This window comes from Manacus vitellinus, unplaced genomic scaffold (assembly GCF_001715985.3).
Source record: "Manacus vitellinus isolate BGI_N305 unplaced genomic scaffold, ASM171598v3 scaffold_35_pilon, whole genome shotgun sequence".
Classification (NCBI taxonomy): domain Eukaryota; kingdom Metazoa; phylum Chordata; class Aves; order Passeriformes; family Pipridae; genus Manacus; species Manacus vitellinus.
In genome coordinates, this window is record NW_021940498.1 from 7236377 (window position 1) to 7261876 (window position 25500).

Here is a 25500-nt window from a genome sequence, read left to right on the forward strand (position 1 = left end):
CCAAGCAGAAAGAAAAAAAAAAAAGAAAAAAAAAAAAGAGATCACAGAAAGAGGGAGAAAAACAGAACAGGGGAAAAAGGGAGGGGAAGAAGTGTGTGCTAATTAAATAAAACCCACAAAGCAACCTGGCATTTTACTGCCAAGAAATTAAAAAGAAGGGGGGGAGAAAGGGTTAATTCAGGGCAACACTGGACGTTGAACAAGCCCACGTTGGTGGAAACTCTGCGGAAATGGAGAAGCTGGAGCCTTCCTTTTCCCACTGTTGCTTTTTCTGACCCCACGTTCTCAGGAGGTTTCAAGGGGAATGTGCCCTCATCCACAGAAATCCCTACAGAGCATCGCCAGGGCTGGGAGAACTTTCTCCCTGCATCACACCCCACCCTCCAAACAGCCCTGAGGAGAAGGCAAGTCCAGAAGTGGCTTTAAAAAGCCATTACAGCACTTCATTGCTTTATTAAGCTCCGCATTACAAGGCACCTCAGAAAAACACCTCCATCAGTGCTAACGATCACAATGGAGGCTTTAGCAGCACTTTCGGCCTCTTCTCCCCCTCTAATAGCTTTAAACATTGCTTGCAAGTGTTGAAAATCTCCAATTTAATTTGTTTTCAAGCCACAGAGGCACTGGACTAATAAGAAGCCGTTTCAGTGCTCATAAACCAGTTAATTTGCCAACAGCAGCAGATGTTGCCAAAATTCTCCCTCGGGTGTGATATCCAGGTTGGGGATGGGAGTCATTTACAAAGCAAAGGTAGAGAAGAATCGTAAGAGTAGGATGATTATTCCCATTTTTAGATAAGGCCAGGGAAGCACAGGGAGGAGAGGAGGACGGGTTTTCATCTCCAAAGATGTCCTGCAGTGATTTACAGGACAATAAGTAGAAGGGGTGCAAGACCCCCGAGAACAAAATGGGTCCAGCAGAGAAATGAGCCCTAAAATAGCCCAGAGCAGCCACCAGGAATTCTCTCCACCATCCCTGAGGAGCTGCTGCAAACCCCCACACCTGCAGGGACAGATTGCCCCCATCCATCAGGTTTGATTTGCTGTCCCAGCCCCCTTTGGAAGGAAGAGGCAGGAGCATTTCCAGCAGCACCTGACTCGAGGTGAACCCATCCATCACTGCTGGCAGGCTCCGAGGCAAACACATCCCCCGGGATGGCCGTGTGTCCCGCTTCCCACCGGGAAATGACAGGCTGGAGAACAAGGGATAATTGATAAGGAACAGCATTTGGGAGCACAGGCAGTGCATTATCCCATGAATCACCCAGAGAGGGTGAGGAACTGCTAAAGCTTCACCCTGTCACAAAATATAATTGTTTAGCACCACTCGTCAGGTGATTTAATACGTTAAAACATCCTGACAGGATGCAGAGCCAAGGCCCAAAACGTGTTCAGCATCAGCCTCTTGCCTCAATCCAACTCACAGCTCCCTTTGATGGTCCAAGCTCAGGAAAAAGAACATCCTCCCAACCTGTTTCACAGTGAAATTCCCAAAACACCAGTGGGATGCAAACTGGGAGAACAACTGAAAAGGAGACGTGATGTGGATACACAACTGGCTAAAAACACTCAGCAAGAGTGACAGGGAGCCTCAGGCAGAGCTCCGAGGAGGCAGAGCTGCCCCATCTGCAAATGAGGTGTTAACGAGGACAAGCTCCTGTAATCAGGGACTCTGATTTGGAGCAGAGAGCAGAGTTTGGCCAACGAGACAAGAAATGTAATTAGAGCATCCAGTCTGCAGGGCTGGAGGTGCAGAGCTGCGAGTCAAAGGATGCCACGTGCCCCCCTCAACCCCCACTGTGAGCTTGGGGCAGCCCAAGCACCTCGTCCCCAGGCAGAGCTTCCAGTCCAGCTCCTTCCCTGGCAACCCCAAAAAACACCAACCAAAAAACTTATGGTCTGACTGATCTTGAAAGATGGAGAGGAAAGGGAGGGAGAGGGTCCCTTCTCCGTCATCCATCACTCCTCCCCAGCTGCAGCTTGATGCTCTCACACAGAGCTGCTTTTAAGGAACAAGTTCAGCACAGGGAAGCTTTGCCTCCCACAGCAGGAAAAAAGGGCTTTCTGGAATTTTCTAGAAAAAGGAGAAGGAATCACAGAATCACTGAATCGTTGGAGTGGGAAGGGACCTTTTAAAGCTCATCTAGTCCAACCTCCCTGTATCCCAGATGTCACACCTAAGTGCCTGTACACACCAGCATCCCTTGCTGCCACTCCACCCTCCAACAGCCTTGGCAGTGTCTCTACATTGCTGTTGTGTTCAAGGACAGAAAATACCACCTTTTCTTGCCATTCCATATCCACCTCGACTCGCTTTAGATATTCCAGGAGGGGATTAAACACTTAGATCACAAGATGCCAGAAGGAAGAGGTTTATCCCATTTATTTGGCCACCCACCACAGGAGGAGGCAGCAAAAAAATCCTAATAATTTACATGCCTGAAAACATGCAGTGGGTCAGATTCTACTTGAAATGCTGGAAAAGCAGAGAGAAATCCCCAGGTACTGCCTCCCGAGGGTTACACACATGACACACGGTCACAGAAGAGGTTGGGTTGGAAGGGGCCCTAAAGATCATCTGTTCCACCCTCTGCCATGGGCAGGGACACCTCCCACCATCCCTGGATGCTCCAAGCCCTGTCCAGCCTGGCCTTGGGCACTTCCAGGGATGGGGCAGCCACAGCTTCTCTGGGAAATCCATTCCAGGGCCTCCTCACCCTCCCAGGTAAGGATTTCTAGTAGAATACTGGGACATCTATCCAATAGAATATCCCACCTAACCCTGCCCTCTGGCAGTGGGAAGCCATTCCCTGTGTCCTGTCCCTCCATCCCTTGCCCCAAGTCCCTCTCCAGCTCTCCCGGAGCCCCTTTAGGCACTGCTTTGGAATTAAGAAGTGTTTCAAATCCAAAAGTAAATCCCACACCTCCACATCCATCCATGCACTGGTTATTCCCCCTGAACACAATTAAAACCTTCAAGCAGAGCAAGAGTCTCATGGCAGCTGCACTGAGGAACCACTGAAAAGACAACTCCGAGCAGAATTTGCCTTCAATCCCAAAGAAATCAATTTTCCAGCTCTCCCATTGTTCAGCCCTCTGTGTTCATCCCAAGGGAAGTGACACCAGGATGCCACCAGGAAAACACAGGTTGATTTAATGGTATTTGCTGTCACTCCAGCCCAGGGTGGCAGAAGGATTATTTTTATTTGATTTTCTCAGTTCCCTTTTAGACAAAACACCAAACCACCCCCTGTTTGTTTCAGTATATTTGCAGAGGGCAAACTAAATTTTCCCATCACAGGACCAGCAATAAAGTTTGAAGTCCTGGCAGCGCCAGTTTTCAACAAGTGCTGGTGAAAATTAACTTCAGAAACACTTTCTCTCAAATGAATTCCCACATTCCACAATCGTAAGGAATCTCAAAGGAAACAGGGAAAGCAATTTTTTTACTTTTCTTGAAATCGGAATAAAACCCAACCATACATAAAACATCACTTTTTGCTCCGGTTTTAACTTAAACAACTGGATATATACAGTTGTTTATATCCTCCCTGGCTGCTACATATGCAAAAAAAAAAAAACCCAAACAAAAAAAAACCCTTTCACGGATTTATCTGCTGCCCATAAATATTGTGGTTTATTATGGAAACAGCAACAGGCTCTTGGAGAGGAAATAAAAATTTTGGGGGGGTTTATTTCACACAATTTTCAGGTTACAGCACCCACAATTTTGTCCTCTTTACCTACAACCCCGAGGAGAGCCAAAAACTACCTCGGGGGAAAAAATAAACAAACAAAGGAAAAAAAAAAGTCTTTAAACAGCAACAGCAGAAATCCAGCAAAAATACAGCCCAAAAGAAAAAAGATGATTTTGAGTTTACTTCTACTCTCATGCAGGTAAGCTCTGCCTGAGTCCTACAGAAAGGCTCAGAGCAGCAGAACAATATCCTAAATTATATGAAAATACAAGATACGGAAGGAGGTCGCTGGGACCACCTCCAACCATCGCCCAATTCTCCAGTTTTTCAGAGGGAAACGTGCTCAAAAATAACTGTAATGCCATTTTATTACTTTAAGAAGTCCACATGTCGCCCCCCCAAAGCAATCTCACTAAACAACTGGGAAAAGAAAGATGTTTTCAAGATCCTTGTCAAGTACTCCCTGTTTAAATTGGAAAGGTTTCTCTACTCCCTCTTCAGGTGAGTTGATGGACATCAGATAATTAAAATCAGGAAACACAGACAACTGTTGGATCAGACTGGATCCAACTCCTGGACTGCTTCATTCCCTTGCCCTTCATCCCCAGGCTTTATCTTGAGGGTTTGGAAGTCTCAGCACATACAAAAAGAAACTCCACCTCATAAACAGGAGGCAAAGGATTTGGAATTTCAGTCCATCCTGGCAGGTAAAAACTGCTCTCGAGGAGCAGGAAGGGCAAGGGGGGGGATGACAAAAAGTGGGATTTCCACAAAGGAAAAGGAGGAGTGGACTGTCCCACCCTTGGCACACAAACCACCCCCCAGTTCCCATTCCCTTATCCCACTGCCCATAATTTGGCTGCAGGAGCCACGTCAAGGACAGCCTGGAGCAAAGCTGATGGTCAGATGGGTGTAGGTAGCCTTAATTTTGGGATTTATTAGTTCAGGTAGGTGTCAAACAGAAGATTTTCTTGCTGAGGGAGGCACATTAGCCAAGTGAATTTCCCATCCCTGCACCCAAACTTCAATCCCTCTCCTGCTCTCTGCTGGTTTATGGTGGGTTTCGTTTGAATTGTTTGGTTGGCTGGGGTTTTTTTAGGTCAGTGGATCTCCAGGTGTGCTTTAATCACAAGTTTTGTTGAAGGTTGGTCCTTAGGCCACTCACAATCCCTTCCACTAATCCCAGGTTGCTCCAACCTGGCCTTGGACACTTCCAGGGATGGGGCAGCCAGAGCTTCTCTGGGCATCCCCAGCCCTTGGTGTACCCCAGGGGACCAGTGGGCAGTGACAGATGCTGAACTTGCCTCCCCTCCCAGCTGCCCTGAAAGCAGCTCTGAGCTGTTCCCCAGTGCTCTGTATTCCATGAATGCTTGCTGGAAGGCAGGAGGGAGAAGGGAGGAGCAGGGAGCCCCAAGCATGATGATCTCTTGCTCCTCCCAAAGCCCCATCCCTGTGTCCGTGCAGGGACAGGATGTGGGCAGGACAAAGGGTCCGACCCAGCTGGAATCACCCCATAAATACACAGAGTAATTCATCCCCCATGGGGCCAGAGGGCACAGCCCCATCTGGTCACAAAAGGGGCTCATGTGCCAAATCCTCCTGCCCCAGCTTTGGCACTCATCCAGTGACCCCAGGGGCTGGAATAAAGAAGAATTAGAGCAAGGCAAAGCTGGATTGTCTCTCTTTCAAGGGGAAAATAAAGAATAAATCGATGAGATCAGGGTCTTCCCCAGCCTCCCAATGCCCAGAGACCCTCTGACACACTGACATGTCCCAGTTACATCAGCAGGAGGTTAAAGGCTTCCCAGAAACAAGGGTGCACTTGTTCCTGTGTCTGCCAGACAAGGGGAAGCTTTGTGCAAGTCACAGAAATCATGTCTTTTGCTAATTCTTGACATATGGAAGGGATTTACCTGTTTTCCCTAGAAGGGATTTAAATGGGTTCAGTGGAAACCAAATGAAGTCCCAAGCTCCAGCAGCAGCTGAGCATCCTAAGCCAGCACCCACGTGGAGGGAAGGCAGAAGCTTAGCCACAGGATTTATATTGATTTATTTATTAAACCTCAAGGGTGAAGAGTTAGGGAAAGAAAATACATAATCAGCCATCATGGGAATAATTTAAGTGCCGGAGTTGGCTCGTCACACAACAAACTGGATATTCAAGGCCTCCTATCCATAGCAGGGCCACACTCCTGCAGCACATGAGAGGCACTGGAGCAACATCCATGGACAGTCACCCACAATCCACATCTGCACCTTTTAGACTTTGCTCACTCAAATGAGTTTTCCAAACTCAGGATACAAATGCCTCTGTTTTTTCTCTCTGATACATTATCAATTTAAACTATAATTTACTTCTTATATCTTGATCTATTTATCATTTCCCCACGTTCTTTTTCCAACAGTAAACTCACGGTGTGAACTTACTGAACAATTTTTTGTTACAGCTGAGAAAGGGCTGGTTTTTTGGCCTAAAAGCTGGTAAGGAGGGATAAATTATTTAAGAATTACCATGTTATCATGTGTGGGACAGGAAGCAGCAGGGAATGAAGAAGAATTTCTTCAAGAAAGGGTGATTAGACATTGGAAGAGGGAGTCACTATCCATGGAGGTGTTTAAGGAAAGAATGGATGTGGCACTGGGTGACAAGGTGGGACTCGATCTCAGAGGTCTTTTCCAACCCAAATGACTCTGTGATCACACAGCAGCATCAAGGCAAGTTTCACTTGGAGTTGTGCTGTGTACCCCTCACTTCTTGCTGAACAACAGGAACCCTGATGGCTGCAAAGGGCAGCAAAAGAGCCTGGTCAGACCTGAGCAAACAGCTCCCAACTCCTGCAAACACACACGTGGTGACTCTGCACCAAACACACACACGGTGACTCTGCACCGACCTCAAGGGGGAAAAAAACCTGTGAAATGAGATATCCTTTCCAGATATGACTCAGCTAAAAGCTCCACCACCCCTCCTGACAGAACTTCAGGCTCTTGACCTCAAAGGGGAAGGAAAACACCGAGCCAACAAGGCCCAGCTCTCAGCAGGGTGGTTTGCTGAGGTATGGGGTTGGTTTGAGTGGTTACAAACCAGGCTTGCCAAGCCAAGCCTGCAGAAAGGCCCAGCTCTGAGTTAGAGGAACCAGGAGGTGTTGTTTTTTTTTTTTCCAGAAAGGCCAGAATAGCTCTGTCAAAAGACATGAAAACACGAGGAGACGGCTGTGAGCAAAAATGAAGGAGCAGTTTATGGTGAAATGAGCAGGCTGGAGGAGAGGGAGAGGCAACACACCCTCTTCCTCTGGCCTTAACCTGCAGTCCTGGCAGCAGGGCTGATGTCACCAGAGCATCACACAACACCAACAATAACCATCACCCCCAGCATCACTAGGTGGGATACTGGGAAGGAAATGTTGGCTGGGAGGGTGGGGAGGCCCTGGAACGGATTTCCCAGAGAAGCTGTGGCTGCCCCGTCCCTGGAAGTGTCCAAGGCCAGGTTGGAGCAACCTGGGATACTGGAAGATGTCCCTGCTCATGGCAGAGGAGTTGGACTACATGATCTTTAAGGTCCCTTCCAGCCCAAGCCACTCTGTGATTCCCTGATCACAATCAAGGGAAGGGTTGGTTTCTCCTGGAAGGGACGAGAGGAGGAGCTGAGTCTCTCCCCTCTCCCTTTGCTAAACATCCCACTGATTTGATCCCACTGAAATGGTTGAGGTTTAAATCCCTTTGGGAATTCTGACCCAGCAAGAACACTTTTGCATAAAGTGAGGTTAAAGGCACCAGACTCCTGCTCACATCACCCTCAAGTCAAGAGCTATCCCAGCATGGTCCCTGCCCAGCGAACTTCCAGTCCCAGCTCATGGGTAGGGAGGTCAGAGTTGCTCTCCTGAGAGCAGAGACTGTCTTTGGCACATATAACATGATTTGAACAACCATCCAAGCTTTACTCGATGGCAACTGCTGCTGCTTTTTGTCACCCAACACTAAATTTCAAATTTACACGAGGAAGTTGATTCAATTTTTAGGACTCAGGGTGCCCCAAGCCTGGAAGATCTCAAACAAAGCCTCAGTTGTTTCATTTTTCCCCCCTATAACTGTCCCTGAAAAAGGGCCTCATTTGACTTCCCTGAAGTCAATTGATTCTCAAGTGCTCACTGACATCATCTGCAAACGAACCCGGTGCCAAACGAAGGCTCAAAACCACACCTCAAGTAGAACACGACACACGATGGGCCCAGACCAGTTCATCAGGTTCCCTTTGCAACAGCTCATTGCAGACAAAAGAGAAAGAACAATTTCCAGGGTTGAGATGAGCCACAAACAACCAAACCCAATTCAGACCTCCAGCCACGGAGCAGCACAGCTTCTGTTTGCACACCCCCCCTTGAAATCCCACTTTGGAGCTCAGCAACAGCTCTCCTGGGAACAACCTGGAGAAAAAGGCTCAAGCTGCAACCAAACACCCCTAAACTCAAGGCCCCTTGCCAAGAGGAGCTCAGGAGACAGCAAAGGCACATGAAAATCACAGATCACCTTCCCTGCCAACGAAGAACGCTCATTAGGTTTTCCAGGTTTGCTAATCAATGTTGTTAATGAGACAACAGCAGCACAGAGGCTCCTTCCCAATTCATCCAAACATGAGCCCTTCTGGACCTCGAGTCTGGGTGCCCAGTTTGGATCCCCAGCCAGGCAGCTGAGCCAGTTCCAAACCAACAAACTGGCAGGGGACTGACATGCCTTGGGACAAACAGCAGCCAAGTTATGAGAAACAGAAATACCATTTTTTATAGGCATATTGCAAAGTTGTAAGATATCCAAGTTCAAAAATACTGGACTGCAGTGTCAGGGTCTTTTTCAACCGGATAAGGGAAATGCAAGAGTTCTCAAAATCTTTGGGGGTCGTTTTTGTACAAAAGGGCTTCTTCTCTCTCTTTGGGCTAAGAACAAAGGAAGATCCATCATCCTTGACAGGGGATGCCTTGCAGTCAATCAGAAGAAAAGGAAAGCCCCTTTTCAGAGAAAAGAAACCTTTTCAGGTAAAAATTAATATATTAAACTTATCTGAAAAAGGGTGGGATCTTGTAAAACTATAAAAGGTATGAGATGTAAAGCCAAAGGGTCTTTCTCCCCGAACACTCGGTGGGAGAAGGACCTGGAGTGCTGAACAAATTTTTGTTTCTTTGTTCCCTGAGTTTATGCCATCTTGCTAGATTTTAAAAAGGGATATTTCCCACAAAGTCACAGCTCCACGTGGTCTCAAGTTCTTCCCCACCAGCCACACAAAGCTGTCCTGGCAAAGTGGAGGAAGGCACAGCCACAACCATCAGACTGAACCCCCTGGAAGCTGCAGAGGTTCAGGGTTTGGTGGCATTTTTAACGGCATGAGCTTGTCGAGCCACCTACCAGAGGCCATGGGTGGTCATGGTACATGGACTCATTTCACCCACAGCCCAACAACACTTTTGGAACCAGAGCACAAATCCTGGAGAGGAGAAGGTCCTGCTCTGGTCCCAAAAAAATCAGCCACAACCAAAACAGCTCATCAACTACGACACGTCTCCAGCTGCCAAAGCTTTTTGTTTGAGCACCAAAGCCACATGGGGAATAAATGCTTGTGGTGCAGAGCTCTGCTTCCCAAAAATGCTACACTCAGCATGGCTACAAAAATAAAGATCTGCTGAACAACAGCTTTCCTGGTAAAGTGGAGGAAGGCACAGCCACAACCATTGGATTCAACACCCTGAAAGCTGCAGAGTTTCAGGTTTTGGGGGCATTTTTAATGGGATGAGCTTGGAAACCACCAAGAGTGTTTGCCCCACGGGGAAACGTGCTCTGTTGTCTCCCCCTTTAACACAAAAACCCTGTGTCTGAAGCAGCACAGAGTTTGATTTATTAATAAATCAATTGGAAACTCCAGCAAGGAAATTAGTTTGTGGCTGTACCTGCTCTGGGCTGATGTTGGGGTGAAGGGCAGGACCAGGAACTGTGTGCAGTTCCTTTTATGCAGAAACTTGGCCAGACTCCCAGAATTACAAGACTGACTGTGAATATCTGTATTAAGAGGCAGAAGGATGTCATGCAAAAGAATTTCAGCTTCCAAACCTTCCTATTCCAGGCCTTCCAGCATCCTCCCCCTCCAAAGGAGGATGAACAGCTGCTATGTCTTTGGCAAGCTCACCTCTGCCCTCCATTTAGAAGCTTTTTACATCCAGAAATGAAACACATTTGAAAAAACCAAAGGGCCCATTAAATCATTTAGCCTGTGCAGGAAAGGCCACTGAATGTCACCCACTTAGCTGAATATTTGCCACACAAATGTGAGTCCTGGGTACACTTTGCACAGAAGGCATCTGATGGGCCAGGGGACTGAGAATGCCCAGCACTGCTGGCAGTGAACCAAGAAACAGATCTGAATAATCCACTTTTGGGAATTGGCAGAGCCTGTTCAAGCAAAATTATTTCCTTCCAAATGAAGACGTTGCTGCAGATTTAAAACCATCCCTGCAGCACTTCCTCAGGCCACAGAAGACATGGGACTGTTCAAAATAGCAAGGAGTTCATTTTTGTGGTTATTTTGGACCCAACAAGCATCCACCACCAACTTCCACAAAGTCTACTTTTATGAGGGGCAGGAAAATAAAAGCAAAGGGGAAAAAAAAGCCTTCTCCCCCAGTGCATCCAACATTCCTGCTCTGTCACAGCACAACTGCCCTTGGATCTCTTCCAGGACACCTGGGAATTGAAGAAAGAGGTTGGAAAAGCAGACCTGGGGGATCAGGTAAAATAAATCCCTGGAGCCCAACTGATGGGCAGCGAGGTCACCCTCACTACCCTCTGGGGGAGCAAAATCAAGCCTCTGCTGGAAAAAGGCCATGATTTTTCGCTATTCTGTCAAGGTTAGAGAGAGGATTTCAGACATCAACAAGTCCAACTTCCACACTGTTCATTCCCACTTTACTTTTATCATTTGCTCTCCTCAAAATTCAAGCACAGCTCTTACACATGGGAAAGGACTAAATGTGGGAGGGAACAGTGGCACAATTCATCAGCCTGGGCTAGATTACAGGTTCCCATTGCCTCTTCTGTAAAAGGAGTGACACAGTTCAATTTTAAAACATTTGGTTTGGAAAGCAAGCAGAAAAACCACCTAAATTTCCCTCCTTTTAGAAGGAATTCTGAAAATATTCTACCTTGATGCTGTGTAAGCAAACTTCAGCAATAGCTGAAGTTTTGTGTTATCAACACTGGTTTGGTGACGAAGCCCAAACTGAGCAGAAAATTAACTATGTCCCAGCCAAAATCAGTCCAGGGAACTCACAGATGGGGTGGCAGGTTAAACTAGGAGTTGACTGAGCACCCAAATCCCATCTGGGGGAGACCCAGCACCTTCCAAAGCAGTAAAGATTTTACAGGAATGGTTGCACACCCCTGTCTTTAGACAGGAGCAGCATTGCTGCACCCAGGTGTCCAAGGGAAATCCATGTAAAACCCAACTGCCAGACCCACCAGCTCTTGTTTGCTAAATATAGGGCTGGTCTAAGGGACCAGGGCCCCAAAATCCCTCTTTTTCTCTGTCTCCTGCCTGCCTCCCCCCCTTTCTACAGATGCAGCTCAGCTCCTGATGGCCCCAAACACATTTTGCAGATGCTGTGCAGTAAAACCCTTTTGACACCTCTAAAGCTTTATAAATCCCAGAGCATGTTAATCACACAGTCTGAGCCCATAATCCCGACCCAGGCCCCACACTCAATGGGTTTTGCAGACTCTCTCCCATCCCACATTTTGCCTACCTCAGGGCTGGGCCACAAATTCAGCTGCAGTCAAACATCCTCACCCAGACAACAACCCTGGGCTGCACCACAGAATTAGGTTCTGACACCGGGGCTTTCCTGGGGTTTTAAGGACTTGGGGTTTCCCAAAAAAAAAAAAAAAGAGGAAATCTTTGACAGGACAAGCAAGAGTTTCTGGAGATCACAGTATCTGCAGTCCATGGCTGGTTATTCACATTGAAGAACACCTTTGGAGGACAAAAAAAATTACAACCCAAACCCATTATGGCTAAAAATGTATTTAGCGAATCAAATTAAATTCATAATGCTGCCCAAGAGCCTGGAATTTTGGTCAAGCAGCCTCCTGGGATTGTAGCTCCATGGTAGCACCTAGAGGTGACCAGCAGTGGCCTTCTGGACCTCACCTAAGGAAGCAACAGCTCCAGCATCAGCCTTGCCCTGGAGCAGGTTCCTCCCAACCTTTCCAGGAGCTGCCTGAGGAAGTGGGAATCAGGGATAAGCAAGGTCCTGGCAGGTTAAGCCCAGTTCCTGAGACTAACACACCTTCCTTGCCCGGACTAAGGGAGGTCTTGCTCCTTCATGGAGACCAAAATACACCATTCCCAGTTAGAACCAGCAGCACTCCTTGCAAGTCTGATCTGCTGGCACCATGCACAGCAATTCCTGCCTGGCTCAGCTGGCACATGGATCTGTGGGCACCTCAAACAGCTTCCCTGGCCAGTCAGCCACCCCTGTGTCAGCTTCCCTGTAAGATGAAGGGCTTGAAGGTGAATTTTAAGGATATTTAAGTGCAAAGCCCTGAAAACGGGGCAGCATTAAGGGAAAAAAAAAACAGAATCAGAATAGTTGGGGCTGAAAGAAGCCCTAAAGGTCATCTAGTCCAACTCCCTCAATAAGCAGGGACACCTTCTTAGCCCATCACACCAACATGATCAGACATATCCATCTGTGGGGACTCAGCTCTGAATCCCTGATCACATCCAGTGCTTCAGTGCCCACCCTCAAATCAAACCATCTTGAAAGAGCCTCTTTCCCCCAAAAGCTCCTGTGCCCCTCAGGCCTAAGGTCTGGAACACCAACAAATTGAAAAACACGTGGAAAAGGGCAAATTAACCCCTCCTCTAATGGAGGTTTTCAGCAAAGCAAGCGATTCCCGTGCCCAGTGACCTCTGGGCCGCCCAGGAATTAGCCCTGACAAAATCCCAGCTCCCAAGCCTGTGGCTCAGATCATCTGTTCAGGTCATTTCCCAGCTCTGGCCAAGGGGAATTAGGAGAGCATTTCACCCCAAAAGTGAATTACCAGCTCTCACAGACACAGCACCGCAATTCATTACGCTGATGGATCACAGCTCCTCACAAAAGGAGCCCAAAAAGCCCCGGGAAGCCTCAGCTGGAGGCCACGTGGGGTGTTCAACCAGCTGGACCGTCTGGAATCACACACATCTCACTGCAAGGGAGGAAATGTTTACACCCAGGTCATTAGGAAGGGGTTGGTATCTCAGTTATAGGGGCAGCAATAAAGGCAGGGAGAGGCGTTGGAAATTTCCCCTCATGTTAAACACAGGATTAGGAGTTTTGGGATGTAAAAACCAGGATTTTATATCGAACACAGGAAGCTCAAACAACACCCAGAGGGTCTTGTGCCCTTTCACACACCACAGGACAAACAGGGGAGGTTGTTGATGACAGGCTTTCCTATTTTATTGCACTCAATCAGAGCAGCCCCACAAAGGTGCTCACAACACTCCTCAGTGTTTTCCCAAGAGACACAAAAGCCTGTTTCTCCGGAGGGATGTCCAGAAGCAACAATCCTGGTCCAAGGTGCTTCCAGGAGCCTGGAATACCCACCTAGTGTTGCCTTTTTATTGGCTGGGTACAAGAGACCCTCAAAGTGTGACCCAGCAGCACTGAAAACAGCGGCCCCTGTCCCCAAGGACATTTGCTGGCACATGGAAATGGAGCCTGAATCCAGCAGTGGGGAAGTGCCACCCAGCAGAGCAGGAGAGATCCCAGTTCCACCCTGCTGGATCTCCAGAGGATTCATGGTTGGGAAGTACAATTTAATCTGTGCCTGCCATGAAGCAGAGAAGCCAAAGCCCTTTGCAAGTCGTGACAGTATTTTATCCTATTCTATCCTATTTGCCAGGGAACTAATTAAGGCAAAGAGGACACAATAATTCAATACACAGTAACTGGAAAAACCAAATAAACAACAAAACCAAACAAAAAGCAGACAACAAACCACCACCTCTCCCCAAAAAAAACAAACAAAAAAAAACAACTGGACAAACAAAAAAAACTCCCCAAAAAGCCACTCAAACCCAGACAGTCAATAAAAGTGGCTTCTTCTGTTTGCTGGATAGCTAAAAAAAAAAAAATAAAAAATCATCATTGCCATTTCCTCCTGCAAAGAATATCTCCTCACCCTCTCCCCCAAGGGTGACTTCCCAGGTGTGATACTTGCTGGGTACAAACAACAGGGGGTCAGAAGCAATAAAAAAACTCCAAGCCAAAAGCAGTGGATGGATTTAACTTGGTGTGCATTCAATGAACCCATGGACAGCTCCCACGTGGACACTGATCCTGCCACGTGTGGGCAGGGATTTTCAGAAGATGGACTCTCCCCCAGGAGAAAAAGAGATGTTCTGGTGTTGGAACAGCCTCCAGTGGTTCATTGGGGGTGAACCACGAAGAGCATTGTGTTTATACCCTGCAATTAGCTGTGTGTAAACTCATTTAATTGCTGGCAATCCATCAGCAGGCTCCTGGTACCCAGAAGCTGCCTAGGAAGGTGGAATCTGAACTTTAGGGCTTTCACAGCACACGTGGCAGCTCCAAGGCAAAGCTTTTTTCCCCCCTGAAGTTTGTGTTCAGGGTGATAGAACCCTGGCAAGGGGATGGATTCCCCATCCCTGGCAGTGTCCAAGCCTAGGTTGGACGGGGCTTGGAGCAACCTGGGATGGAAGGAAGAGGGGGGGGCAGGAATGGGATCATCTTTAAGGTCCCTTCCAACCCAAACCATTCTCTGCTTCCATGCACTGACCTCAAAATATCTTCCTTAGTTGAATATGTGATGACCAAGTTGTGATTCGAGCAGAAATTCCTTCCTCACACCAGCAACAGGCATTAGAATGATCTGAATCCCAGCAAGGCCATTCCTTCTCCTTTACATGCCTTTCATTTAAAAAAGCATTACAAATTGAAAACGAAAAAGTGAATAGGGATCTTGCCCTTAAAGCTGAAGGTCCACAATAGAAAAAAAAAAGAAATTTGCAGATGTTCAAAATTTAAAAAGGAGACCGAGTGTGCTGGTTGTGTGCCTTCAGCCCCCCCCTTCCATTCTCAGAGGAAAGCAAGAGATAATGACAATTACAGCAAGCAGTGCCCCAAAAAAACTTCCAGCTCAAGCTTACAATTCAAATTCCCATTTTCACATCAACTTTTCCTGTGTAGCAGAAAGCCTGGTGTGCACACACTGGAGGGAAAAGGAGAGGGACCATTAAAATTCTGCTGGTGAGCTGCAGAACAACTCAGAAAACAAATATCCAAGGCAGAAGAGATCACAGAGGCAACGTTGGGTCATGACCCAGATTTAGGTGAAAGCCTCCTGTTCTGGGAAGTTTGGTGTTTTACCAAGCAAGCAGAGAACCACGCTGGAGTTCACGCTAAAAAAAGCCCCTCTTTGAATACCTGACTTGCTTTCTGATCATTAAAAAGTAGAAACTTGATTTGGACATACCCTTATTTCCCTGTTTTCCCCCTCCAAATAACATCTGCAGGGCACTTTATTGGCATCCAGCGGGAACAAATTCTTCACCCTTTGGTTCTGCCCAGCCTGCAGCTCATTTTAGACTTCTTTCTCTTGCTCCTGCAATACTTGTTATATTTCTCTTAAAAGTGGGAGTTGATGCCTCATGTAGACCTTAAAAAGCCCAGTTCTGAGACTGGACATATTTAAGCCTAGATCAGGTGCCTTTAAACACAATTCCTTTCCAGCACCAGAAAAAAAACAATTGGAATTCAAGTGGAACTGGAAGGCTGCCACTGATATTTTTTTTGCACCAATATTCCCATTTTGCCAAAGGAAATTTGTTCAGGGCTGCACAAACAGCAGCCCCGACTCTCCAATTCCCACGGGAGCTCCTGGCCAAGCTGCTCCAACAATCCATGTAATTCACAACCAGGAGCATTTCTGGCACAGGATCTGCCACAGTCAGACGTGTTTGTGCCTCAACAGCTTCTTTTCCAGAGGGAAAGCACTCCAAGAGCCAGGAAGATCCCTGGTTATAGACTTACAAGCAGAACAGAGGAGCCAACTGACACCAGAGCAACATGAAGCACTCAAAAGGCAAGCAAAGGATCTCCTGGGAGCACTGCCAGCAGAAACAAGATTTAAATTTGGGAGTTTTCTCTCCTTTAAGTAGTAAGAACATTAAAAAAAGAAAACAGCCTAGAAAACATGAGAGCCCAGAAAGATAGTAACACACAACCATTTCCCAGGAGATGTAAAAGGGTGGCTTTGACAGCAGTGTTTTCACACTTATCCCATAAACACAGCAGGGCTCCCAAGGCCTCATCTCACAGCCCTCAACAACAGGGAGAGTGCAGTGAAGCCCTGCTTCCCGAATTCCCTCTGCCACAGCTCTGGAAAACTGCATTCCCAGGCCAGGCAAGAGTCACCTCTAACACTGCCACATTGGCCCCCCAGCCAGTTTTCACTTCCTGCTGCCTCTCATAGGATCCCACAATGGTTTAGGTTGGAAAGGACTTTAAAGCTCATCTTGTTCCTCCCCTGCCGTGGGCAGGGACACCTTCCACCAGCCCAGGTTGCTCAGAGCTCCATCCAACCTGGCCTTGGACACTGCCAGGGATGAGGCAGCCACAGCTTCTCTGGGTAGCTTGTTTCCCCTACCTCCAAACTATTTTCCCATGCAAGAACAGAATCAGGGAATCATAAAGGTTGGAAAAGGCCTCCAAGACCATCAAGTCCACCCTTGGACCGAGTGCCACTGCAGCGTGTGAAGGCAGAGATGATGCAGAAATGCAGGTCCTACAGGTCCAGCCAAGGATGCTGTAAAGCACCCCAGGGACACAGAGCAACGAGGACACATGGGAAACATGGATGGGTTTGGCCACAGCACTCAACCCCTTTGAGCAGCAGAACCACCTCGTAGGGCCCGTGGGGCAGAACCACAGACCCCCAGCCACGGGGGCCAGTGAATCCCATCATCTATCCAAGCCAATAATTAAACAAATAAACAAAAAAAAATAAAAAATTAATATCCAGCACTTTCAAGCAAGATCTCCAAAGCCAGCATTGGTGGGAAGAGGTGACAGGGCCCAGCACCCACCTTGGTGGTGTCATCATGTGACCGCTGGTACCGTTTCCAGCGGCAGCCGTAGATCCCGGTCAGACAGGACAGACATAGCTGGGGCTCGTAGTACTGCAGGGGTTGGTGTTTGACCATGCTCCTTCCAGTCCCTCTGGAGCCAGCTCTCACCACTCCATCAGGTCCTGGGAGCGCCCTTTGGCAAGAAGGAAAAACAAAAATCTGTTTAAAAAAAAAAAAAAAAAAGGGAATTAAACCCACCGAGCAATATTTCACTACATTAACGAGCAATTCAATAATTAACCATGTCCTCTGGCCACAGAGAGGGGGGATGAGAATCACAGCTATTCCCAGCCCTGCCGACGTCTCCCGGTCCTTACTTAACAAGGCTGAGAAGTTTAATTAGTTTGCAGGTTTTATTTCCTTGAGCAGCTTCTCCCACACCACTAAAAGCCAATGGATTCGTAGGAGTTCGCAGGAAGAAGAGCCACAGGAGGACAAAAGGACTGGGCTGGTTGTTTGCAGCCCCAGTGATGAGGGGTTTATGAATGACTGAAATGTAAAGAACAACCTCAGAGCTGAAACTCAGCCAAGACAAAGCAGGTTATCTTCAGCATCCTACAGAGCCTCTAAACAGCCCCAGACAAGGAACAAACACTTCCAGAGGCACATCACAGAATCACAGACTATCCTGAGCTGGAAGGGACCCAACGTGGATCCTCAAAGTCCAGCTCCTGGCCAACCCCAGGAATACAGTGTGTGTGCATATACATAAAATATATAATACCCATCTCCCTTTATACACCTCTCAAGCAGCCTTCACCCAGCTCCCCTTCCCACCAACCAGCACCCAAAGGATCAGACTGACTCATGGGAACATCAGTGTTTGGAGGGAAGGTTCTCTGCTCCATCCACCACGTGCTCTCTGCGTCACAGGGAGGGTTTTTTGTACATATATTTAGATGTTCTCTTGTCTCTGGTGAGATTCATATCGGGGACAGACCAAACAATCACGTTCTCTTACTAATTCCCAGAGTTGGTGCTCAGGGGTGGGAAGCTCAGAGCCGTTATTTGCCGGTCTGGTGGCGTCACTCTGGGCTCAACTCCCACCCAGGGGTTTTCCACGGGTTCCTGGGGCACAAGCCCACACCCACAGCCCCACGAGCTGCTGCTGGGTGGATAATCAGTGCACTAGGAGTGATGTTCAGCAGCAGCTGAGCTTGCAAAGAGCTTGCCTGCCTTTCCAGAGTGTGCAGAGATGAGTGTGGGCAGTAAATTACACCCTGTCTAAGGGAAACACTTTTATTTCCTCGCACACAGGATCCCCAGAGCTCAGCTCTTGCAAAAACCCCTGACAGCTGTGTAGCAACATCCTCACTGGCATCAGCAAAGCATGACTGGGCTTAAGGAGCTAAACCAGCCACCTAAAAGCCTTTCAAAGCCACATCCTACGGGAAGAAGCCTTCAAAACCCACAGAATCACAGAATATTCCGAGTTGGAAGGGACCCACAAGGATCACCGAGTCCAACTCCCAGCCCTGCACAAGAGAGCCCCAAGAACCCCACCAGGGCTGAGCATGTTTTTCGCTGGAGCTGCTGCACGAGGGGATGCTGCAGACACAGTGGTGGAGCCCAGCAATGTCAGCAGGGACACAGCCAGCTCAGCCCTTCCAGCCTCTGCCCGTTCCGTGGCCCTTCACGCTCCGTGCTGACAGCCTTGTCCTGACTTCCTCTCAGCAGGGCTCAGCCCCCCCGGGGGCAGGTGGTTGTTGTGGCTCCAAAGGCCACCAGACTGTCACCACGCTGTGCCCATCAGTGCCCTGCCTTCCCCTCACACAGACACGGGGAATGTGGCTCTGTGCTCCCAGCAAACCTGCCTGGGATGCTCCGGGAGCGCTCCAGGCACTGACTCCGCAGAGGACACGAGATGTGCATGACTTGCACATCACAGATGCCCACGTGGCTCTGCTCATCCCCTCGGGGATGACATGCAGGACAGAGGCACAAACACATCCAGCCTGGAAGCAGAGCTGTTTGCTCTCCCAGCTCATCTGCCCCCGAGCCCTGCTGTGCCACCTCGGTGGCCTCGTGCCTGGGGTCACCTCCCAGCCTGCATTTTTGCCTCTTCTCTTGCTATTTATAAAGCTCAGCATTAGTCACTGTATAGGGTGCCTCCTGTCTCCAGCTTTTTTCTGCTTCAAGACCATCCCTACAAAATGAATCTCCCCCCACACTGGCAGAAACACTGACAGGACAGGACAGAAATGCTGAGAATGTGCAAAGTTAGATGTTATGTAAAGGTCTGGGACAGAGCTTGATCTCTGCCCTGAAGGTCCTCAGCACTGAGTGATGTACAAGATGTTGGGGGATAGGTGCAGGATGTAAAAGTCTGCACAGCCTGTAAGCAGCTCCCCTGCCAAACCCCTTATTCCCACACTGACAACCTTGAAGGCTACAGCAGTTACAAGAAATCCTCCATGAATTAATCTCCAAAGGAAAGCACATCTGATTTCCACCTCTTCCTGCTTTGGTCAGGAGGGCAGACAGAACCACCTCCAGCTGCAAAAGCTTTGGCCACTTATTTTATTTGTTCACTCACAAGAACTGGGTCACAAACTCAAACACAAGTGGTTCCAAAAAGAAAAAAAAAAAAAAAAAAAAAAGCATGATCCCAAATATCTTAGATTTAAGATTAGGAAGAAATTCTTCCCTATGAGGGTGGGGAGAGGCCCTGGCACAGGTTGCCCAGAGAAGCTGTGGCTGCCCTATCCCTGGAAGTGTCCAAAGCCAGGTTGGAGCAAAATGGGATGGTGGGAGGTGTCAAGAGGAGTTAGACCTGGGAAGAGTTCTCGGCTCAGGGCTGTCACTAGGATGCCTGATTCCACCTGTTCAGGATGCAACCATCCCTCTCAGGATGCCTATCCAAAGCTACTGGATAAAGGCCTGAACTTGCTGCACAACCAGAGGTGGCAGAGGCACCAAAGCCTTTCCCAAACAGCTTTGCTTTAGTAAGGTGCAAGTGCACTTCAGAGATGGGCAGGGACCAGCAACCAACCCTTCTCCCCAGATTAAAATCCTGCCAGGAGCACCAAAATCCAGGGCACGTGCAAAAGCTCTGTGTTTGTTGTCTAATTCTGAAGAGCATCTGCCAACCTCCAAGCAGCAGCATCTAACTCAGCACCTCCCAGTTTCCTGGCAGAGTTCAGGAGGGACACGAGTGTTTTCCATACAAAGGGACAGCCCGAAGGCACAGCTGCCCACCCACACCATCACCAGGAGGCACTGCTGGAAGGGTTGGAGAGCAGCAGAACCCACTGCACACAACCAAGAGGACAAAAACTGCAAGCACGGGAAAATCCAGCTGAAAAGGCTCCACAGGGCACCAAGTAAAGCTGAACTCACATGGAGCCCAAAATTCCAGGCTGCTCCCTGTAAAAACAGCCAGGAGAAGCACAGTGAGAAGAAACCCAACCTGAGTTTTTAAAAAGCTGTCGCATCGCACGGGGCACAACCAACGGGCCCCAAATCATCCCCTCTCCTCCGTGAGAGGAAACCCCACAGAAAACCCCACAAGGGAGAGGAAAGCACAAGCACAGCACCCACCCTCCCACCACTCCCTGAGTGGCACAGGAGATGCAGGAGGAGCCTGAGGCACAAGATGCTGCTCCTGGTACCACCTCCCTGGAGATCCAAGCTCAGGGACTCCATACTCACTGCTCCTGCTGCCAGGACTGGGTTTAAGGGAGAGCAGCACAGAGCCTGTGCCACCTCCCAGTCACTGTTCCCATGACATCCCCAGCTCCCGAGGTGCAGAAAGCAGGCTATGAATGATTCACAGCGCTGCTGGTTAGTGTTACACACGGCAACGAAAACAGGAAGAGAGACAACAGGCATCAATTATTCAAATCCAGCCACACTCACCGGGAGGGAAGGGGAGAAAAAAAAAAAGGGAATCAAATAAAAAACACAAACCCACACCAGCTCTCTACCTTGCCTTTAAAGGTGCATCATCTGCCAATGGGCTTTTTGGAGCTGAACAAGTGAATCTGCCAGCTGGTCTGTCCAAAAAGGGGGAGCAGGGGAGATTCCATCCGCAAGCACCATAGGAATATTTTCCAAAGGCTCCAGGATGCCTAATTAGCACACACTGCACTCCTGAGATCCTGAAGTGGAGGTATCTGTTACAGCCTGTGACACATTATTCCATTCCAAACAGCTTGTGAGCAAAAGGGGGGGAAAAAAAAAAAAGGAAGAGAAAACAAAAAAAAAAGAAGGGGGAATTGAAGCCGCAAATTGGAAAGGGAAACTCTCTGGGGAGATCTGGCCTAAGAATTGAGATTTTTGTCTCTCTGACTGTAACTCCCTGTATTCTCAGAGCAACACTCAGAAACCTGGAGTGGGGAGGGAAGAGAGCAATCAAGGCCAATCATGAAACCATCACAGTGCTACCATTTGGTGAAGGGGAGAGTCCTGGAGTGCATTGGGAAAATAATGGGAATGAAGCCATGGAATAGCAGGATAATAGCCCTTCCCAAGGCTTGGTACCCTCCAAGCCCTCCCCTCTAATTCCCCCTTGAAGTTTTATTTTTTCCTATCAACAACAGTTTCAGGGAAGTCCCACTGATCTCATTCAGCAACTTGGGACAAATCTTCTAACGGCCCAGAGAAAGCCATTTCCTGGGATACTCTTGACAACTCCACTCTGGATACACCCAGGGGTTGGTCAGGACAGATTTGGGGAGCTGGAAGGACACAGAAGAGCTCTGGGCTCCTGCCTGTCTTACCCTGACCTCCCAAATCCTCCCAGATTCCTTAGACTGGTTCACTATGATAAGCACAACTTCTCACTTGAGCTTGCGAAGGATTCCTAAATTGGATCAGCACATCCAAGGAAAAATCAAAACACAGCCAAGGATGCTCTGGTGCATGTTCATGAATAACAAAATTGTAGAACCACCAAGACCAGAAAAGCCCTCCAAGGCAATGGAGTCCAACCATTAACTCAGCACTGCCAAGGCTGCCACTAAGCCATGGAATCCTGAAGTCTCAGGAGATGTTGGAGTGTGCAAAGCCAAGAATTTGGAGGCAGGTGGACACCTCTGATGCTCTCCAACAGCTCCACCCACCAGGATGTGGGCACCTGAGATCTTCTCCAGCATCTCCATCTCTCAGGGCGTGGCTGGGAAGAGCCACCCCATGGAAAACTCTGGCTTTCCCCGAGGAGGCTCCCATGGTTCCCGAGGGGCAGATTTGTTGGGAGAATGGGGGGGATAACCAATCCCACCACAGCAATCCCTCCACGTGCTCCCACCATATCCAGGGAGACCACAAGCCCAGCCCAGCAGTGGGACACCCAAACCCAAAGCAAGCTCTGAGAGCACAAGGTCCCACCTCCCAAAAATCAGGCCCAAAGAAACTCAGCCCACTTGCAATGCAAATAAATGCAGAAAACAGACACTCACGGGGTCCTTGAGATTTGTGCTTTATAAGTTAGCCCGTTTTAAAAAAAGCTTTGACAGATTCGAATGATTTCCACATCAAAAGCAGTGGTTTTCCTCTCCTCAGTGACTCCTGGGAGCACTGTTTATCAACAATCTCTCTGTAATTCCAACATATCTCCCTCTATCACAACTTCTGTCAAGCCAGTTATGCTTAAAACCTTGTTAAGCAAATCATTTCCTGTCCCAATTAGGTGAGAACATCCCTGATAACCAATTATCCCCATTGATATGCTTGTAAGCAATTGTTTCCCTAATTATACTGGAAAATTCCCATTTTCCTTAATATTTTCTAAACAAGTTAAGCTCTTCCAGAGCAAACCCTCCAGTCCTATGCATGAGAAAAAAAAAAAAAAGAAAGAGAAATCTCCTCTATTTCCCAGCCAGGGCTGAAATGATTTAAAGCATTAGAAGGAACTGATCTAAATTCTTGGGATTTTCATGGTTTTCATATTATATGAAAATATAGCAAACTCATCCAAAGCAAAGCCATGAAATTCCACTTTCCCTGACTGAGGAGATGGAAATGGAAGAGGGACAACATCCCCCCCCCTGTTTAATAACAACCCAGCTATCACAGAGGGATGTTTGCTCCAGCCATTCCCACTGGAGGGAATCTATAGGAACACACACGCACACTGAGCTGTATTTTCCACATTTTGGTGGCCCAGAGCCAAAACAGCTCAGCTTGCAAGGTCAAGATTTCATTTCAGGGCAGGAATGGAACAGCCCAAAGCCATAAACAGCCCCAACTGCTGAGCTGATGTGTTTTGGGGGTGGAACGACCCCCTTGATTGCTGGAGACCTTTGGTTGACCCAGGGGGGTTGTTCTTTCACACGGATTGTTATTCCCCCCTCTGGAAATCAGGGTGGGTTAGAGGTCTCCCACCCACTTTTTCCAGGCTCTAAACATCCATTTTTACGCTGATAACACCGAAGTCTCTGCACAAACAAGAGGAGTTGATGTGTTCAAATGCCACTCACCATCTCGGGTTTTTTTCCCCCTCTGGGAAATAAATGAGACAAACTGCAGCAAACTATTCCTTGCCATGTGGGTAGAGAATTCTCGATGAGAACTGAGGCAGGAAAACACACACTGTCACAACCACCCTTGTCCTAAAAGCCAACTGCTTCAGTGACAGAAAATAAGGGCTGGGGGGGACAGAATTTAAAAAATTAAAGAGAGGTCTAGAACTCCTCTGAAGGAGAATCACTGTCTCCCTGCTGCCTGGTGATGCCAAAACCCCATGATTACACCCTAATCCAGGGAGACAGCCTGCAGAGCCACTTGGATTCACAGCCATGACCCAAATAGTCCCATCCCAAATAGGATCTGGCTGACGTGGAGCCCCTTTGGGTCCGACCTGTTGTTTGTTGTTCCTCAATTTTCTTCCTTTTTATTTTTTCTTTAAATGAATGCTTTGAAAGTAGGGCAGTGTGGAGTTTGGGGGCTGGAGACTTCCAGTTAATGGAAATTCAGACTTCAAAAGATAAATACTTCAAAGGGATTACAAAAGAGAAACGTAGACTTTAATCTCCCTAAATAAATAAGCAGTGTGGACTAACGCCCTCTGCAGCAGAGCTTCCTCATGTTTTCCACAAACTGGGTGCCTAGAACTTGGAAAGGGTCGGAGAAGCGGAACAGGACACCGGAAAAACCTGCACAAACTTCTTGCAGAGCGAGAGTTAAACACAAACTCTGCTCTCTGCACAAACCTGGCAAGTCAAGGTGGTGGCACAGCTCGGAAAACACAACCCAAAAGCCACTGGGAAGAGCCAGGTTTTCTCTCCTCCTCACAAGATGGGAAGGAGCAATCCCAGTTCTGGAGATATTTTAATTACCAGCAGGACTGGGCTGTGTTTTTTGCTGTGGGGGCAGTGGTGGTGGCCACGTGTTGCCCACCTTGTTCCTACAAGCACATCCCGTGTTCCAAACTTAGTCCAAGCAAGAGAATTCCCCACTCAGTCCAGCTGCTCTCTGAACACACTCTGCAGCCACACAAGCCTAGCAGACAGCGGGGCTGAGGTGCTGCAGTAACCCCAGGAACCAGCCACGATGGCCAAGGCAAGGCTCAACCCACTGTCTTTGTCTTGGCAAAGACCAGGAGGCCCAAACAATCCCGTTCATGGGCAGTTCAGATCCTTCCCAGAGAGATACTCAGGAATGGAGACTGAGCTGGGGACAGATGGCAGTGCAAGGAACCCCATGAGCTGTGCCTCCACATCACTGGGAACCAGTGCAACCAGTGTGTATCGTGGAATCAGAGAATGGTTTGGGTTGAGAGGGACCTTCAGTTCATCCTGCCATGGACAGGGACACCTTCCCTGGACCAGGTTGCTCCCAAGCCTCATCCAACATCGCCTTGAACGGTTCCAGGAATGGGGCAGCCACAGTTCCTGGATACATCCCAAACCATTCCGTGGTTCTCTGATCTTCCCAAGCCTCTGCTTAAACACAAACCCTGCTCAAAGCTTTTCCTGCTGGGAGTGGGGGGAGTTTCTGTGCAATAAAACCCCGTAGCTCAGCAAGAGAGACCTCAAAACACAGCCTCCCTTTGGCCTTCTTCATCTCCTCAGTGCTGCTCTGGTTTTAATAAGAGTCCCTAATTCTTAAAAATAAGTTAAAATAATCTAAAACTGTCAGGTGAGTTCACAAACAGGTTCTGAAGCAACTCTAAGGCAGCAGACAAAGCACAGGCAGGACACGAGGGCATGAGAAAGAGGGCAGGAGAAGCCCTGATAAAGGCAGGACCAGCCCCACCCGAGCTCCCAGGGCAAGGAGTTAATTAATTAGTCCTATAAGCACATTTCCTTTCTATAGGGATTTCTGCCTGAGAAAAGCTGGGAGTGCCAGTGTGGCAGAGGGGTCGCTGACCGTGTTTAGAAATAAAGCAAAGAAAACAAATAAACAGAAATAGACCTTGGTAGAAATAAAGTAAATAGCGAAATAAAACAAAGCAAAGGGCTGGATGTGAAAAGCTGCAGCTGTCCCTGTGAGACAACACACCCCAACCCTCTGGAGCCAACGCTCCACTGAATTCCAGGTTAGAACTGCCAACAAACCAGTCCACTTTGGAAAATGCCAAGTTTTCCTGTCCAAGAACAAGTCAAGCAGACTTTCCAAGGCAGCCTTGCCAGTGCTGCCCAGAAGGAGCTGCTCGGTGCCACCCAGGAGCACCAAATAAAGACAG

At 48.3% G+C, this 25500-nt stretch overlaps 1 protein-coding gene across 3 annotated transcripts in view; it reads right to left on the reverse strand.

The window, feature by feature from the left end:
* GDPD5 (glycerophosphodiester phosphodiesterase domain containing 5) overlaps positions 1 to 25500 on the reverse strand; it is a 112913-nt gene that overhangs the window by 47789 nt on the left and 39624 nt on the right. For all 3 annotated transcript variants that reach the window (XM_008929354.4, XM_025895606.2, XM_025895608.2), the window contains exon 2: positions 16833 to 17007. In XM_008929354.4, the coding sequence (XP_008927602.3) occupies positions 16833 to 17007 (175 nt within the window). The remainder of the gene's footprint in view (positions 1 to 16832; positions 17008 to 25500) is intronic.